This window comes from Erythrolamprus reginae, chromosome 4 (genome assembly GCF_031021105.1).
Source record: "Erythrolamprus reginae isolate rEryReg1 chromosome 4, rEryReg1.hap1, whole genome shotgun sequence".
NCBI classification, from domain to species: domain Eukaryota; kingdom Metazoa; phylum Chordata; class Lepidosauria; order Squamata; family Dipsadidae; genus Erythrolamprus; species Erythrolamprus reginae.
In genome coordinates, this window is record NC_091953.1 from 33359123 (window position 1) to 33378117 (window position 18995).

At 37.1% G+C, this 18995-nt stretch overlaps 1 protein-coding gene across 1 annotated transcript in view; it reads left to right on the plus strand.

The window, feature by feature from the left end:
• The window catches only part of LSAMP (limbic system associated membrane protein), a 662291-nt gene extending 651933 nt beyond the window's left edge, over positions 1-10358 (plus strand). The window contains exon 7 of the mRNA XM_070750009.1: positions 6701-10358. Coding sequence (XP_070606110.1) covers positions 6701-6798 — 98 coding nt within the window. The 3' untranslated portion in view covers positions 6799-10358. The remainder of the gene's footprint in view (positions 1-6700) is intronic.
• The last annotated feature ends 8637 nt before the right edge of the window (positions 10359-18995 follow it).

Consider the following 18995-nt stretch of genomic DNA (forward strand, 5'->3'; position numbering starts at 1 on the left):
TGCAGTTGCATGACTGAAGTAAAATATGACAGAACATGCAAAGAAATAGAAGATGGAAAATTGCTTTAATTCATGGGTTAGCATGAATTAAAGAAATACTAACCAAATCATCTTGACATAAACTTTTCACAGTCCTGAAATGAACATAAGAAGGATCAATTTAGCAGATATTTTGCAATGTTATTCAAATGATTTTATTTTTTTCTATACATTTTAGACTCACTGCAACAGGAGCTATCTTGCAGCAGAGGGCACTAAAGACTATCGCATAGGTGTATGCCTTTAGTGGTGTAAATCAAAGATTGTAATGAAAAGCCAAATAAATATTTTATAATCTAACCACCTCAGGAATTTTGAAATTCATCATATCTACAAACATTGCTTACCATTAATAATAGGGGAAACAATATAAAGCATTCTCATAATTCAAACAAAAAGACATTTATTACAATAATAAGCTAATTCTCTGAAACAAGTAGCTATTTTAATAACTTTTCTCCTGCTTCCATTTTGGTTAATGTACTAATCAATTATGAAAGTAAATTTTCTAGCAAGTATACTATGACAGCTTGTATTGGCCTGCACTTCCAAACTTTAAAGAAGGATACACTGAAAGACCTCCTTGAAGATGTGGTTTTGAGGTAAAATGCTGCAATCACTGTGTGATTTCTTTTTTAAAAAAATTTTTTAAATTATTTTTCAAAAGACAAATATCACAAACAAAACACATAACATGACTTCTCTTTCAATATAAATATTATACAGTGATACCTCGTCTTACAAACACCTCGTCATACAAACTTTTCGAGATACAAACCCAGGGTTTAAGATTTTTTTGCCTTTTCTTACAAACTATTTTCACCTTACAAACCCACCGCTGCTGCTGGGATGCCCCGCCTCCGGACTTCCGTTACCAGCGAAGCACCCGTTTTTGCACTGCTGGGATTTCCCTGAGGCTCCCCTCGCTGGGAAACCCCACCTCTGGACTTCCGTGTTTTTGTGATGCTGCAGGGGAATCCCAGCAGGTGAATCCCAGCAGCGCAAAAATGGGCGCTTTGCTGGCAACAGAAGTCCAAAGGTGGGGTTTCCCAAAGAGGGGAGCCTCAGTGAAATCGCAGCATCGCAAAAACACAGAGGTCCGGAGGTAGAGTTTTGAGGACTTCGGTGTTTTTGCGATGCTGAGATTTCATGGATGCTCCCTTCGCTGGGAAACCCCACCTCCGGACTTCCGTTGCCAGCGAAGCGCTCGTTTTTGTGATGCTGGGATTCCCCTGCTTGGATTCCCCTGCAGCATCGCAAAAACACAGAAGTCCAGAGGTGGGGTTTCCCATGGAGGGGAGCCTCATGGGAATCCCAGCAGCACAAAAATGGGCACTTCAGCTGGCAAAAGGGGTAATTTTGGGCTTGCACGCATTAATAGCTTTCCCATTGATTCCTATGGGAAACATTGTTTCTTCTTACAAACTTTTCACCTTAAGAACCTTCTCCTGGAACCAATTAAGTTTGTAAGACAAGGTATCACTGTATTTTATTCTAGGGTTTCTTGATCTTTTCCTTCCTCTCATTAAGAAGGAATAATCATGCATGCTATTGGTGGGTTGTAATGGGCAGCCAAAATTTTTACTGCCACACTGCGGGGGTGGCTTATTTGGTGGGTGTGGCTTAATGGTCATGTGACTGGGTAGGAGTGGCTTGCCGGCCATGTGATCAGGTGGGAGTGGCTTGAATGATCGACATCGTTCAAGTGAACTGTTAAGTCCTCGACTTACAACCTTACCAGTGTCGCTCGCTGGGGTGACAAGTTTCCTGTGCTCTCCTTCCTCCACACGCCTCAGGCTGGACACCAAGGTGAACGGGTGCTGCCAGAAGCATAAATGCTGCCAGCACAGCTTCCACCCATGCCTTCTGCTTGCACCTCAGGTGGGAGGTGGCCACATGAGGCTGGAAGGGAGCCGGGCAGGAGAGAGGAAGCTTGTCCGATGCCAGGAAGGAGGAAAGAGGAAAAAAGCAAGGAATGCAGACACAGCAGCAGCAATAGTAGCAGGAAAAAAAAGGAGAGCCAAGACGAAACCAGTAATCCAGGAAGTGACAGCCGCCGATCAGCTGGAGCTGCGCATGCATCTTCATTTCTGCCAGTGGAACTGCATTCCACCCCGTCCTGCCTGCTGCCCACCCCTGGCCACCGGTTTGTGCACATGCAATGCTTCTGCACATGCACAGAAGTGTCCCGGGTGGACGGGCAGAACCTCCAACTGCCGGTGCTACCAGTTCTAAGAACTGGTCCAAACTGGGAACAACCAACCACTGATGCATGCCAATCTAGGAAGTCTAGCACTTCCTAGGACTAAGACAGACATTGTCTTTTACCCATTTCTACTTCATCATATATACAATTTATGTTCACTTTGTCATGCTCCAGCTGAAATATATTTTCTGACTTCGGCTAGTTCAAGTGTTGCCACCTGTTTTATCCACTGTGTTTTAATTTACTCTAAAAAAAAAATCCTTGAATTTAAACAGAAACAGGATACTGGCATCTGACCCCATTGTTTCTCAAACTCTGTTGCAGATTATTCTATTTTCCTCAGGATCATAATAATTGTAACACTTGCTTAACATGAACACCAAAGTTCAAAACCTTGCAATAACTATTTGCATTAAGATTATTTTTCTACCTTTAATTTATCTCCTTCCTTCCTCTTAAACTGCTTTTAAAAGCCCCCGGACATTCATTAATTTTCCAGGCATTTGAGTTAGAATGGTTTCACCCCAGCTGAGCTATTAAATGATTTATCTGTGACTAGAAAAATTATAAAATTGTGTACTGGGTTTTTTTTTCAAGTGAGAAATAGTTCAAAGAGAAAAAATGAAAAAAAGGGTGTTTGAAAATTTATGTTAAGGTTTAAACCAGAAACATTCTGCATGTCACACAAATTTTATAACCACTATGCCCACTGAGAAACACCTGTAACAGAAACTGTACCACCTTAAAGAAAACCTGAGAAAACTTTGTTTTAATTTTAAAGATTTTGTTTATTCATATATTTAATAAAAGTTTGTGTCTTGATTCAGACTTGCTCACAGGCATTTTCCTGGGAGGGGATAACAGGAAGGAATTGCCAAGGGGATACTATGTTGGGCTGTTGTCCAGATTGAATTATTTATAAACTGCAAAGGGATTTCAGATAGGATTTTTTCTTATTCTGATTTAAAGTTATGATGGCAGAAACACAAGATAGGTTAAGGATACAGTATGGATATGCTCACAGACAGATCCATAAAGTTTTCTTGACAAGAGGACTGAAGTGACTTGCCACTGTATTCTTGGGACGTTTTTTTGGAATGTCTTCATCTACAACACTAATATCTCCTGATATTAGTGTCATCCATACAGCTACTTCTGACCCTATTCAGCTTTTTTAGAACAGCAAAGATGAAGTAATTGTTGCCACCTAACTGGCATTTTGTCTATATTAATGTCTTACAACACCTTATATTATGATACAATTAACTGTTTTTAAAGGATCCACAAATTTTTCTCAGAATCTCCCAAATATTTGACCTAGAAAAGAAAATTTAATTACAGTGTTCCCTCGATTTTCATGGGGGATGCGTTCCGAGACCGCCCGCGAAAGTCAAATTTCCGCGAAGTAGAGATGCGGAAGTAAATACACTATTTTTGGCTATGAACAGTATCAAAAGCCATCCCTTAACACTTTAAACCCCTAAACTGCAATTTCTCATTCCCTTAGCAACCATTTAGATTATTACTCACCATATTTATTTATTAAAGTTTATTAAAAAAAATATTTATTAAAGGCGGACGAAAGTTTGGCGATGACGTATGACGTCATTGGGCGGGAAAAACTGTGATATGGGGAAAAAAACGCAAAGTATTTTTAATTAATATTTTGGAAAAACTGTGGTATAGCCGTTTTGTGAAGTTTGAACCCGCGAAAATCAAGGGACCACTGTATTAATGTTGCATTACATGTAATAACGATTTATCTATTATCTAGATAATTTATAAAGGTTTCTCTTTCTAAAGCAAATTTGCAGAGATGTTGGGTAAGTAGAGTTTTGGTCCAATCCAACATATATGAAGATAGTAATAGCCCCATAAAATTGTCAGCACTTAACTTTTCAATCAGTCTTCTATTCCCTCATTCAAATACTTGATTTTCTTTTATTCAAACGTACACACAAACATATTTCCATCTCGCTCTCTTAGTATAGAATTTTTAAGAATAATTCTGATTCAGGATGGAACAATTGATTTTGCAACATTTATATAATGCAAATATAGAATTTACCATGGAATTACATTATGTTCTCAGAGTGTCACCATGCCAAATACAATTTAAGAGACCTTTCTAAGTAGGAGTGCAGTTCACATGTCTAAATGAAAGGATGTGCATCATGTCAGCATTTAATAGCCCTGTTATGATTCCGTATTATTTGTTGCTGAAGCATTGAATGCTTTTCGTTGCCCATCCCTGTGAAAATCAAAGCTTTTCTAGAACTCCTGTTGCTCCACTCCATGGGCATCATGCTACATGACCATAAATGTTATACTGAAAATCATTCCTTTTCCCAATTACCAAATAAATAATTACGCAGTCTCCTCTGGGATTGGAGCCATTTGCTGATTGGTTCCATGTTTTATTGATTAGAGTGCTGTGATGAATTGGTCCCTGAAGAGGGGATGTCTGGCTGTAAGCAGATGGTTGTGAATGTGCAGAATTATAATGATCCTTTGCATTCAAGGACCACCACATGATGAAAATTTGTACAGATAAAATGGGGAGAGCAGATAAAAATAAAATTCATAGAGAGCTCTTGCTCACATGATGTAAAAGGATTGTTGCTGACCTTGAGAAGTTATGAAAGAGCCATCAAATGAAAAACAAAGTAAGCTATAAAGGAAGGACATGGAAAAGAGACCACAAGGAAGGAAAAATGAGAAGGAACGATCACCTTATTCCACCTTGATTTTGTTTAGTACAAGACAGGGTTGGGTAAAACCTGGACGAACTTTCAAGATTCTGTTCATATACTTTAGGACAACAACATAACATTTTTTTTAATCCTTGTGGTACCTGTTTCTTGACCTGATCTACTTTAAAAACCGACTCATTAAAATTGTCTAGATAGGAATAAGCCATTGAGGGGAAATATATAGTTTTTTCAACTTTACATGATCTGAATTTAATTTGAGTTTCTGAATTTCACTGAGGGCAAAAAGCATTGTGAATTATGCACAGAGACAATCACCAACATCAATTATTTTAATAGACCATAATACAAGATGCAGGATTCCCATTCATCTGCTTGGTTGGTTGTTGGTTATGCTTTTCAAGGAATGAAACACCTTGCAGACTGGAATTATCATTTAGTTGACATTTTTAGTCCTTTTTTTTTTCCAAGGCAAGTATGAGATATGGACAAGAATCCTTCTATTTTACTGCATTTTGGTTCGGTAAAACTTTGAAAAGATCTTTTTTTCCTATGAATTCCTTCAAAAAAATTGTCTACTTATTAGTGTGATGGAATGAATGAATGAATATATATATATATATATTGTTCTGAGTTCGGGTTTTGCCCCGTGTAATATTTTGAGTGTCTATGCGACGTTTCGGTGAAATCACATTCACCATCATCAGGCTGAAGTTTTAAGCTTCGTGCTTATATATATGTGTGTGTGTTTTTGTAGATTTTTGTAGATTTTCACGGGTACAGGTATGACGGTCTTGGCATATTCGGGTTTCTTCCCGTGTAGGATTTGGAAATTTCTGGCGACGTTTCAACGAGGTCCACCAGCCTGAAGATGACGAGTGGGACCTCATCGAAACGTCGCCAGAAATTTCCAAATCCTACACAGGAAGAAACCCGAATATGCCAAGACCGTCATATATATATATATATATATATATATATATATATATATATATATATATATATATATATATATATATATACACACACACACACACACATACATACATACACATATAGTGGTACCTATGAGTCCTCGAAGAAGGGCAACATACAAATATAATTAATTATTATTAATTATTATTATTATTATTATTACATCTACTAAGAACACCTCTACTTATGAACTTTTGTAGATAAGAACTGGATGTTCAAGGTTTTTTTGCCTCTTTTCAGGAACCATTTTCCACTTACAAACCCGAGCCTCCAAAACTGTAACCAGAAAAGGCGGGGAAAAGCCTCTATTGGGCCTCTCTAGGAATCTCCTTGGAGGAAACAGGGCTGGAAAAGGCGGGGAGAAGCCTCTGTGGGGCTTCTCTAGGAATCTCCTGGGAGGAAACAGGGCCTCCACCCTCCCTGTGGTTTCCCCAATTGCATGCATTATTTGCTTTTTACATTGATTCCTATGGGAAAAATTGCTTCTTCTTACAAACTTTTCTACTTAAGAACCTGGTCATGGAACAAATTAAGTTCGTAAGTAGAGGTACCACTGTGTGTGTGTGTGTGTGTGTGTGTGTGTGTGTGTGTGTGTGTGTGTGTATAGCAGAGTCCTATCCAAAGACCATCATCCTGAAAGCCAATATATTTCCTCAGATTGAGGAAAAAAGTAGTGATGAGAATGTTATTCCCATATAATCCATTTCTTATATATTACACCACATGTAATTTTTTGTTCTTTTTTTGTCTCCTTTTTCTCGTATCATAGGACCTGGTACAGGAATTGCAGGCAATGGATCAATGTGTCTGGCCGTACCACTGTGGCTGTTGGCAGTGTCTGTGTTCTGCCTACTCAGTAAATGTTAATAACAGCTGAAATAAAAACCCAGAAACATCAAGAACAACACACAAAGCAAAAGAAAAAAAAATGTCATACAGGAGACAGAGCAAGAGAGAGTGGGGGGAGGGAAAGGACAACTTCTTTCACAACTTTTGTGTGTGCTGCAACAAGGGAAGAAATTTCAGTGAAAGAAGAATCAGCCACATTTATTCTAACAACTGTCAAGCCACTGACCATCCAGGAGTATGGGAGACAGATCATCACACAATGAAGGCTGAATTCTGCTAAGGATGCTGAGATGCTGTAAAAAGAAACAATGAAATTTCACTTTATTATCTCCATTCTCTCATATCATTTTCTTCTCTCTCTTTCCTTATTTCCCTCCTTCCTTCCCTCCCTCCCTCCTTCAAGGAAAGAAATGGCCTTTGCTTTGATATTGATAGCCATACTCTTTTAATTGGCTTGGTAATTTCTTAAACTGATATTTAGCTTTTTCAGATACCTGTAAAGAATGATACAGAGTTCTCTAGCATACTGGTGTCCCATGAAGAAATGCCACACAGCACTTACCTCACTGTCTCTCCCTTAGGCTGTTCAATATATTTTCGGTATCTTGACCCTTGATGCTTTGAGGATGATAAAATTCAGGAATTTTACTCATCTGCCCTCTTGTTCTTGCCAGTCTCCCCTCTTCTTCTTCTTCTTCTTCTTCTTCTTCTTCTTCTTCTTCTTCTTCTTCTTCTTCTTCTTCTTCTTCTTCTTCTTCTTCTCTTCCTCCTCCCCCTCCTCTTACTCCCTTTCTCTCTCTCTCTCTCTGTGTCATGTGTGTATGAATGCATGTTTCTGTGTATGTATGTATGTAGGCATCTCTCTCGCTTCTTCCTTCCCTCCCTCTCTCTCCCAAAAGCATGCAAAGAAAACAGTCCCTGTGTACACAAACTCATCCCTGTAGATAATGGCTTGCATTGCCCATGAGGATGACTGTTTCGCTTGGATGTGAATTCTGGGTGATAAGGAGATACACAATGGTTTTCACAAAATAATTTGTTTTCACTTCTTCCTGCAATCCAAGTTTCAGAATTTCAAATTTAGAGCACATCCTTGGGTTTCTCCTGTTAAATCTAAATAGCAATCAAGTATAATCTGTATGTTACCCTTCAATTTTCCTTTGTCTACCTAGCCATAAATAGGGCCAAAGATTCTGAGCGTCAAGGAGTCTGCAGATTTAATTACCCTTGAGCATGTTCAGTCTTCACTGAATGATCACACGGGAACAATTGTAGCTATAGGAATCCATTGTCCAAATCCCCATTCCATTCACTGGAGAGACGGAGTTGCAAGATCAACAAAAGGGGTTCAGTCTATATCCTGCTTCAACTAGATGCGGACTTAAACAATTGGCCAAAATAAATATTTAATGGGATCCAGAACTCCCAGGAAGCTAGACAAATATGGATGGGGTCAACAGCACATTAACACATTATGTATTATGTTACATAATAGTAGAACAGCATATATAAGGCCAGAGGTCATTGGACAATGAGGAAAGATAAATAAGTTGCAATCATTGGTTGGAAAAAAGCAACAAAGTACAGTGGTATCTCTACTTAAGAACGCCTCTACCTAAGAACCGAGTGCTCAAGATTTTTTTGCCTCTACTTAAGAACCATTATCTACTTAAGAACCCAAGCCCCCAAAAATTTCCCAGGAAATTTGAGAATGGCACAAAGGCCTGGCCAGTTTGCTGCCATTCCTCCTTTAATCCCGGCCATCTCGAGCTTTTCTGGGCTTTCGGTGGCACTTAAGGAGGCTTTGGTAGCCCAGAGCAAATGGAGCATTTGCCTTTGTCTGGGCACTTAGAGAGAGAATAAACCACTTCGCTGTGGTGACTCCCTTGTGCTGCCTCCCATACACCCGGTGCGAGGTTGCCTCCCGGAACATCTGGGCACGGAAAGGCAAAAGAGAACGCTCACCTCACCTTCTTCCTTCGGCAGTGACTGTCCTCCTCTTTTTCCTCTTCCTCCTACCCAAATTCCAAACTTTTATTTGTTTCCTAATGGTTTTGCATGCATTATTTGCTTTTACACTGATTTCTATGGGAAAAATTGCTTCTACTTAAAAACGTTTCTACTTAAGAACCTGGTCATGGAACGAATTAAGTTCTTAAGTAGAGGTACCACTGTATATCATTTTTAGGTTATATCTAATTGCATTTCAAAGATATATACAGTAATGGGCCCCACCAGGTACAAATGGGATCGGCGATCCGTTAGGACTTTTTAGTGGGATTTCAGCGTGGGCAGGTGCATGCCCGACACGTGTGAGCATGCCCTTGTGTGAGACTTTGCTTCTGTGCATGCACCCAAAGGGAAATCTCTCGCGAGGATGCTCACACGGGCTAGATTTTGACAATTTTTGCTTCTTTTTTTGCGCAGAAGCAAAAAAAGGGCGAAAATTTCCAAAATCTCACCCGTGCAAGCATCCTTGCATGCGATTTTGCTTCGGGCGCATGCCCAGGGGCATGTGTACATGTGTCAGGTGGGCAAGTGCCCACGCCGGCCTTGGGATCCCGGTACCAGTAGGAAAAGGTAAGTGGAGTCCTTCACTGAATACACATACACATTGTGTCCAGCCCGCAAATTATATACATTATCGCTGTTTATTGTAAATCCTTGAAACTGATCCTGCAATCATATACTATCCTTTACTTGCATTAGAGGTCATCTTTTCTATGCTTGGTCAGGGTCATATCAGGTAGTCCCTCGTGCTGAGGGATGGTTTTTGAGAACCCCTGTCACAGAATGCACAAAAAGAAAAAGGCAAATCTCTGAAAGGAAAAATAAGTCATTTTTTACCATAAGATGTTCATCTTGCAACTGTTCTAATGGATTAACCTGTGGCTACAATTATTCTAATTAGGGATATCTAAATCTCTAAAATTCTTGCCTTCTTAAAATCCATCTTTGTAAATTAATATTCCGGGCCAGCAATCATTTTTCTACAGATTAAAAAAAAAATTATAGGAAATTTTGTATGCATATTTGCAACATGTCATAATATAGAGAGGCCTTATATGGATTTGCCCAAATTTATATAATGCGTTAGAAGCCTATTTTTAAAATGTGAATCACTGTGTTTCTTTCCTTGAGAGCTAAATTTCCTAATGCAGAATTTTAAAATACAAAATTTCTGGAGTAATCTCTTTAAACACCCTACTGATGTGTATGTGTAACTTTAAGTATCTGTACTTTTTTCCCCAGAATTTATGTAGGAAGGGAAAAGCTAGCAGAGCCTAGTTTTAATCCTACTATAAAGTGTTATGGGAATGGAACATTCAAATTCACTTTTCGAATTGGTGTTGTGATTTTTTCTCTCCCTCACACTGGTCCCTGTGCCTGGTCAATTTCCATAAGGAAGTTATTTTCTTCCTTTAATAAAGATAGTGGGAAAACCCGTCCCAACCTCAGGATGGTGAATTATACTCTACACCAACATACATAACCATCATACAACAACAAAGAATGCGTATAACTATGCTAAAGTAAATGTAATTTTGCAACAACAATAAAAAAAATTAACGTGCCAACATTTGATTTTACATCCTTTAAGAAGCCAGAAAGATTTTAAAAGCCATCTCCTAAATCATGATAAGTTTAGTTTAAAAAGAAAATCATTGTTAGTTGAATAAGAATCTATTTATATGTTATTTACCCTATTTTATAGGAACAGCCTATAAAAATGTGATTAATTTTAAGGATTCCTTTCTTTGTCAAGCGAAATCTGTAAGGGTGGGGAATCTGTTCGTTTCTGATGTGAGTTAAAAGATTGTCTTTCAAGCCAGGTTTACCCTGGTTTGTCTCACTTATTACCTCACATTGGTTTGTTACTGAAAATTGGGTACATATTGATTTTAACAAATCACTTATATGTCATCTACTTTACAGAAAGAACAAGTCATATGTCTTGACCAAAATTTTACTATTTTTTTAAAGAAAGCAGAGGCAGCAACTTAAACCCTAACTCTTAACCTAGTTGAGTGAGGAAATTAATTATATGACAAATATCTAAAATAAATGAATATAATCTTGATTTATAATATCAAATCCAGAATTAATGTTTCAGACTTAATGCTAAGTACCCATTTGACTAGCTTCACAAGTGCAATTCGCTTTGCAGTCCCAATTTGTTCATTACAAATGATTGGATTTTCCTTTGGGCAACTGTTGGTTCTTTTCTATGGCTTATCTACATGTAGTGAGAAGACACTCTACTGTTTCTCATGGACATGTTTCCACAATATAGTCTCCATCTCATTCCAAGCTTGCTGCTGTGGCCAGTTGAAGGAAGTCTAAGAGGTCCTGGCATGAAAAGTTTCAAAGATTTTTGCTGGCATTACAGTGCATTATCTTCTTTGCAGATAATTATAGGAGATGGCGGATCAGCTGTGTTCCAGTTGATCTGGGGGGGGGGGGAGGACTACTAAACCCATCTGATTGCTGGGCTCTGAACTTTCACAGGTTGTCAGCTAGACCTGTTTCACTCATGCACCCTATTTCTTTTGGAGGCAGTTCGGAGTGGAACGTATCAACCTCAGATCTGCCATAAGTGCAATATTTGCTTTTCTCCAATGTGCACCAATATTACCAATGCAATTGCAGAATTTGTCTTCCAGGGCATTGGAAGACTCCCATAAAATTGTAGCCACAGGAATATAGAACTGTTTCCCCTGATTTTCAGTTCTAGTAGGAAGGGAAGCCCTCTACCCCAATGTGGGGGCCCCTTTTTGCAAGTAAAATAAAATAATGATATCCAAACTCTTAACTCCATACCACCAGTGGTGAGTTGCACTTATCTGCATACCGACGCACTTCACATGCGTCCTCCACATCCCTCACATGATTTTGTTTTCATGCATGGGCAGGAAGCAAAAATGTGCCAAAATCAGCTTCACCTCATGAGATTTTGTTTCTGCACATGCACAGGAAGCAAAAAAGGCCAAAATATCCAGAAAAAGCTATGCCGCTGACCGACAGTCTGGCGAAGACAGCACCAGAGCGGTTACACACAAATTTCACAATCTGGCGGCTGCCACCAGAATGAAGTCTCCTAGTGCACCAATAGGACCCCACCACTGCACACCACCATACTTCAAGGACAGAGGTTGGGTTATCCTGATGTTGGAAGGAAAGATCTCTAGGGACCCAACTGCTTCATGTTACATTCTGTAAGAGGAGCAACTATTGATCTTATTGATCAGTTGCAAAAAAAGGAAAGCTATGTGGGAAGCCCTTTTTATACATTTTCCCCATCCTTGAAATTGAAGAAAAGCACCTGTTTAGGTGTGCATTTATGCACATAGGTTCTTCTTTTCTTTTAATGAACGCTTCCTCCTATAAAAAGCTCCTGGTTCCATATCAGTATTGCAGAGCAGTTGTTCTTTGATGAACAGTACATCAACTCTCTTCCTTCTGTTTTAGCTATTTCTTTTTTGTTGAATTCTGCAATTTGGAGATTACTCTTGCAGTCAAGGAAACAGACAGACAGATTTCTCAGAGCTTAGAATTTACTATTACATAGTTAATATTCTATAAAAGCAGGAAGCAGGAAAGGGTGAAAGATATGGGCAAGAGTGAGAGGGAAGAAAAGAGAAAACACAACATACAAAAAAAAAAACATTCCTTCTTAGAAGCTACCTAACATTGTAGTAGCTATGCCTAACATTTGTAGCTTGATAATACACAAATGTATTGAAGAATCCTCTCCAAACCTCCTCCTACATAAAGAGTAATGGAAAAGCAAATAAGATGCTTTCTTGCCACTTGCAAGAATCTTAATTTCTTGTTCAGTAAGGACATTAATGATCAATAACTTGAATATCATTAAAATGTCTTTCTCAAATGGATATCCACCAATTCTTCAGGAAACATATTTACTAACATTCCCACTAACTATAGCTATAGTATCTAGAATTCTGATATTTATCCCAGAACATCTAAGGGACCTACGTGCTGAGTTTCAAGGAAGCATCAATGTTTCAATAGCATTTATGTTATCACATTACCCACTTGATTGTTCAGCTGATTCAGCAATACCACCAATTCTTCAGCTAACCTTCTCAAAGAGTTGTGGAATGTACATGTAGAAAGATAATCAAGTAGAAAGGACACTGAACTTGGGCTAAGCCTAACCAAGCCAGCAAACATTCATTTTTCTATGCTTTGTAAACTCTAAGAGTTTGTTCATATGTGCCTTCTGCAGGATGCTAGAATAACTAGAGTAAGTATCTTCTGAAACATAATTAACTGTAGCAAGTGGGAAGTAATACTTACCAGAGTAAGTATTTTCAGAAACATAATTAACTGTAGCAAGTGGGAATCTATACCTAAAGGAGTTCTGAAATTGATTGTGAAAGGGTATAAATTTCAGTTTATTTTCTTTTTTATAAAAACACCAACATTTGCATTTTTTTAATAAACAGGAAGAAAGGAATTTCAAGTCTGAAAATAAATTGAAAGTAAAGTAAATAAATACTAATCCCCAACAGCCTCTTTGTTAAATTAAATATGCATATAAACTCCACAGAGGAAAAAGCTAGGGGATGTAATTTCCAGTGGAAAACTGATGGACAGAGAAGAGAATTGCTAAGCAACCTCTGTGTCTCTTCTACAAGTAGCTTCTTTCCTAAAACTTCTTTTCCATAAAATCGGAAATACGTTATACCTGTGTGACTTTTAAATGTACTTATGCATGAGCTTACTTCAGAAATTTGCCAATATGCTCTGTCTCCAGAGCATTTTTTAAGCTGAAACCCGTAATTTTGAGTAAAATATACAGAAGTTTCCAGAAATTAGAAAGTTGGAAAATTTATTAGGTAAATGAGAAACTTCTCTTATCCTTTTCCGATAACTTCTTGCCACCTTTCAGTGGATAATTTTTGGCAGCAAGTTAACTGCATTTATATTGTAATCGATTTTTATGGAGGAACATGAGGGGAAGGCCATTGAAATTAAGATTAAAAGCCCATAACTCTGTTTACCTTTTGTGATTTTCCTTCATCCATTTGGGTTTCTTAGGAGAGATGTTTCCACTGGAGAAGGGAAAAAGAGGGCTTTGAACTTTTTAAAATGGATGGATTAAGCACTTTTCTCCCTTTCTGTCCTAGTAGATGCCAATTCTTTCACACATAGTTGCAATTCATGAAATAACATTCTTCTTACAAATTATATATCCTTTTTATTTTATCTTTTTGGCTGTGATGATAAAAATGTAGAGAACTTTCACAATGAGATCTGGGGCAGAAGTGTGTGTGAGAGAGAGAGAAAGAGGGAGGGAGAGGGAAGGAGGGAGGGGGAGAGAGAAAGAATGAGAGAGAGAGAGAGAGAGAGAGAGAGAGAGAGAGAGAGAGTTAGTGCAGTTAGCACTGAGGCCTGGCCTCTATTAACACTGTTGGCTACGTTTTCCATTTATTTGTTCCTGGTAGAGGATTTGCTCCTTCAAATGCCATAGATGTGGCCTTCTGAGGAAGCCTTTATGTAATAAGGCCACAATTAATATTAGTATTTTTCAGGGTATCAGACTTTGTAATTGTATTGTGAAATATATTTCTATGAGGCCATTTTATTAATTTTAAACTGGAGGTAAAATTCAGTGGTTGATTTTTTTCCAAACGTAGGTGTGTACATAAGCTTTCAGCTCTGTTTCCTATGGCTATGAACCTGTACTCTTACTAGGATGCGAATACAGCTGAATTAAATGTATCATATTCAAAAGCATAGATTGTATGTCCATAACTGGCACTGTATTTATTTGAAAGGAGAATAGATTTCCACCTCCACCAGCCAAATAATTTGTAATGACACAACTTACATTAGCAAAGAAATTCAGACATATCAATTTTCTTTCTAATTTCCTTGCAGGTGGGACATCATCTTTAATTCAGAACTGTCTTCCTTTATGGTGAATAATAGTTGCTTAAAAGTGAGAGATCCAGTAAAATTCATTAGGATAATTACATATTCTGCAAATAAATGCAGAAGCTTGACAGGGATCCCCCTCTCGGGTCTTAATAAACTAAATAATACAATGCTAACTTATCCTGGCAGATAAATTGATAATTTAAAGAAAATGTTGGCAAATCCAGAAGAAAGGGAAATATTTGTGGGGAAAAGAAAGAAATATAAGTAGGAAGATTTCAAAGAACAGAAATGTGTTGCGATAAATTTGTTGCTTCAAGATTGACTAATTATCATAAGAGACAAAGATAAAAGTGCAAGAATCACTGATTCATTTACGATTCAATCAAATATAGATGGTATATCATAATCACTAAGGTATCTCTGGAAATGTATGGATGTATTGACTGCAAACAACACTAAGACTTGTTCCAATATGTGATCTGGGGCTGACAATGGCTTCTATAATAAATTATGCTCCTATTCTGAGTAGTTGCATCTCCCATCATTTTGCAAATACTTGTAGAATGTGAGCATAGGCTTGCATTTAAACTTATGGAAAGGCATTAAGATCGTCTCCCTGTATTGTCTCTGTTACTTGCCTTGTTTTCTGTCAATGCCATATTTGTCACTTAGCTTTACTGTGGTAGATCCATTTGAAAATGTTGGTCTGAATGCACTGGTTTACTAGATTATTATTATTTAGTTTTCCTGATAAACATTGTACTATTGGCTGCATTTTCTCTTTCTTTCTTTCTCTCTCTGTCTCTCTTTTTTTTAAAAAAAGAAGACTTAACACTTATGCTTTTTAAAGTATACTTGTAAAATAACAAAATAGCAACAGGGTTTTCCTTAAGCAGAATAAGGTGAACTGAAACAAGAAGTAGGGCAAAACTTCAGAATGAAGCAGAGGAATATAAAACATATTCCTAGATATTTTGTTGTTGACTCCTGACAAGACTTTAGTCAATATTTCTGTTTAATGGCCAAGTTCTCTCTGTGTAATGGAGATGTACACTGAGGCACTTTACAGGGGGGAAATTGCATGCAAATTACAGTTTTTTAAAAAGATTTTATCAATCTATTAATAAGATATCCATGGATGGTATTTGATTTGAAAGAATAATTATTATTCCATTTTGGGCTATTCATTAGAACAGTGTTTCCCAACCTTGGCAACTTGAAGATATCTGGACTTCAACTCCCAGAATTCCCCAGCCAACATTCGCTGGCTGCGGAATTCTGGGAGTTGAAGTCCAAATATCTTCGAATTGCCAAGGTTGGGAAACACTGCATTAGAGAGTCAGATGCAGTCTTCGTGCTTCCTGAAAGATTTTGTACACTCTTAGGTCTTATTGGCTCCTTTTGCTTATTGTTGATGTCAAGAGGGTTTGGAGAGAGTCAAAAAGAGTGAGTAAATGTAAAATGATACTTCAATGACACGTATGTGTGAAGATGTTTATATACTCTGTTTGCACTCTTCCTCTTTATGCTGCCCCTGTCTCTCTTTTTCCCTGCACTGCTCTAAAAAGCTACAGCTTTTCACCATGTCTGGGTGGTGATTCAGAAGAGGATATCAGTTCCTTGAGACTGTAGGTGTAATTGTGTTTGGTTGATGGAAGTTTAACATTGAATGTCATATAAGCAAAATACAAAAATGTGTTTCTTCTACAAGTTTGTAAATATATGAAAGTGAAATGAACTGTCCAATTATGTCTGCACACACACACAAAAAGAAACGGAGATACAAAGAAGATGTTACTTGTTAGCAAATGTCTAACAATTCTCATCCACCCTAAAAAATAAAGTATATATACTCTGTGGCTTAAGGCACGAGAAGAAAAAAATCTCTCTTCTCAGTATCCAGACAGTAGGGAAACTGCCATCTTGAACTATATGAACTACAACTATCATCAGAGTACAGTAGTACCCCTAGATACGAGCATAATTCGTTCCAGAAGGGAGCTTGTATGTTGAGCAACTCGTATCTGAAACAAATGGCTTTAGACTTTGTTTTTCCCCTCCGAGATAACCGAAAGCAAGGATTCTTGCACCACCTAGTGGACGCTCAGCTCGTATCCCGAATTTGAGCTCGGGTCTGGAACAGAAATTTCGCTCCCCTCGTGGCTCGTATCTTGAAATACTCGCATGTGGAGCAGCTTGTATCTAGAGGTACTACTGTATATCATTTTGTATATCTTGCAGTGTGGCAAACAAGCCTGTAAAATACTAAGATAGTAAATTTGAGACACATTGACAATCTGGCAGGGAGTGATTGTTTTACAGTAACAAATTTTGGTTCTCAGATCTTAAATCAGAAAACTTTCCCCCAGCAAGATGAGATCATATTTGTTCCAATTGAACAGTGATATTTTTAAATCCAAGGATATAACCCTGATTGCGGAACAACTACTGGGAATTTAGTCCGTGGAGAAGTGTTATGATTTTCCGCCTAACTATCCAAGCAAATTAATTTTATTTATAGAAGTGATAACAACATTTACCATGTTTGGGATGACTTCAAAATTCTATACATAAAATTTGAGATCAAACTATTTTCATTTCCCAATTGATTAATGTACATTTAATAAAGAGGGCAGAGATAGACTTAGATGGCCTTTGCTTACTTTTGTTTACACTTTAAAAAAGCTTCTATACATTGCAGACCATAATTCATTTTAACCTTTTTGGGAAAGAGCCTATGTGAATGGAGAAGAAGCTATTCCTTCTATAGTAAAGCAAACTGTTGCGTACATTTTAAGGAGGAACAACTTTCAGACCATTTGAAGTTATAACAAAGAATAGTCAGGTGTCCATGCTGAAGTATGGTTCTCTTTGGAGAGAGAAATTTACTAATGATTCAAAAATAGACAAAATATGTAAAAGAAATTTTACAGATTTTTTCCTAAAGTATTCAATCTGAAAAGTACATCAGAGAATAAAATATCACATATACGTACATATGTACGTACGTAATACATACATACATACATACATTCACATACATACACACACCCAGATCTAAATGGTGAAAGAGAACAACATGTTGTTTACAGAATGTAGTCTATGCGTGTTTTTCATTCCTTCTTGCAACTGAAAAAATTACATATTACAAAAAGTCTACCTTTTTGTGTTCACTTAAGAAGCCAAGTTTATTAAGTCATAAAGTAATTCTTTGTCCTGAAATGCTTAGTTATTGCTGTGGATGTTGATCTTAACAAATAAAACAGAATCTCATATATATATATATATATATATATATATATATATATATATATATATATATATATATATATATATATATGTTAAAATGTTTTCAGCTGGAATTTTAAAATTAAGGGAGACTAGGATGGTCCCATTTCGGCCTTATCCGACTTAAGAAAAATATATATATATATATATATATATATATATATATATATAAAATCTTCCGCTCTTTCTCCAATTTTGAGAAATATTACCCAGTGTTGGAAGAGAAGATAAATCTCACATTACACATTAAATCTTAGAATACCTTAAGCCGGCTAAAAGCAAGGTTTCTTACCTATCGACTAAAAGAATTTAAAATAATTGACAACATAGAATATATTTTCTTCATGTCATCAGCTGGTTGGTGTAATATACTTCAAGTATTATGAAGAGATTCTTCACACGTGAGCTAAAAATGTGTGTTTCTCTCTCCATTTGTGAATTTGGGTGGCATGACAGCTATCACAATGCAATTTTGAATTTAAATGGTAGCTCCTGGAAATGCAATTGAATAAATATCTTATGGAATTTTCTGTATCATATTATTGCAGTGTGTATAATGCCCTCCCATTGCATGCCAGGAACTAGATGTGCTTTCCCAAATTCTGGAGAAAGAGATTGATTTTTTAAAAATGTAATTTAATAAAATATATGCAGAAGTTCAGTTTGAGGACATCATCAATTCGTTGCAAAAATGCAAAATATTGTTTTGTTCAATATCCCTACTTAAATCTATTTAAGTGAGATTTAATTGGTTATATACAGAAATATATGGGTTTTTCTTAATTCCTAGTGTATCAATGGATTCTGTGGAGCCAATCTAAACAATTTACACTTAATTTACACTAAAATTGAAATTCATGGGTTTATGGCTATGGAAAAAAAATGAATATACAGATAAATGAAGAACCAATCTCATTGTTTCAGTGGATATAATGGCAACTACTTCAGCCTAGATTCAAACCTATATATAATATAACAATACTTAAGGAAAGTCACCATGCATCTACCATGCATCTACC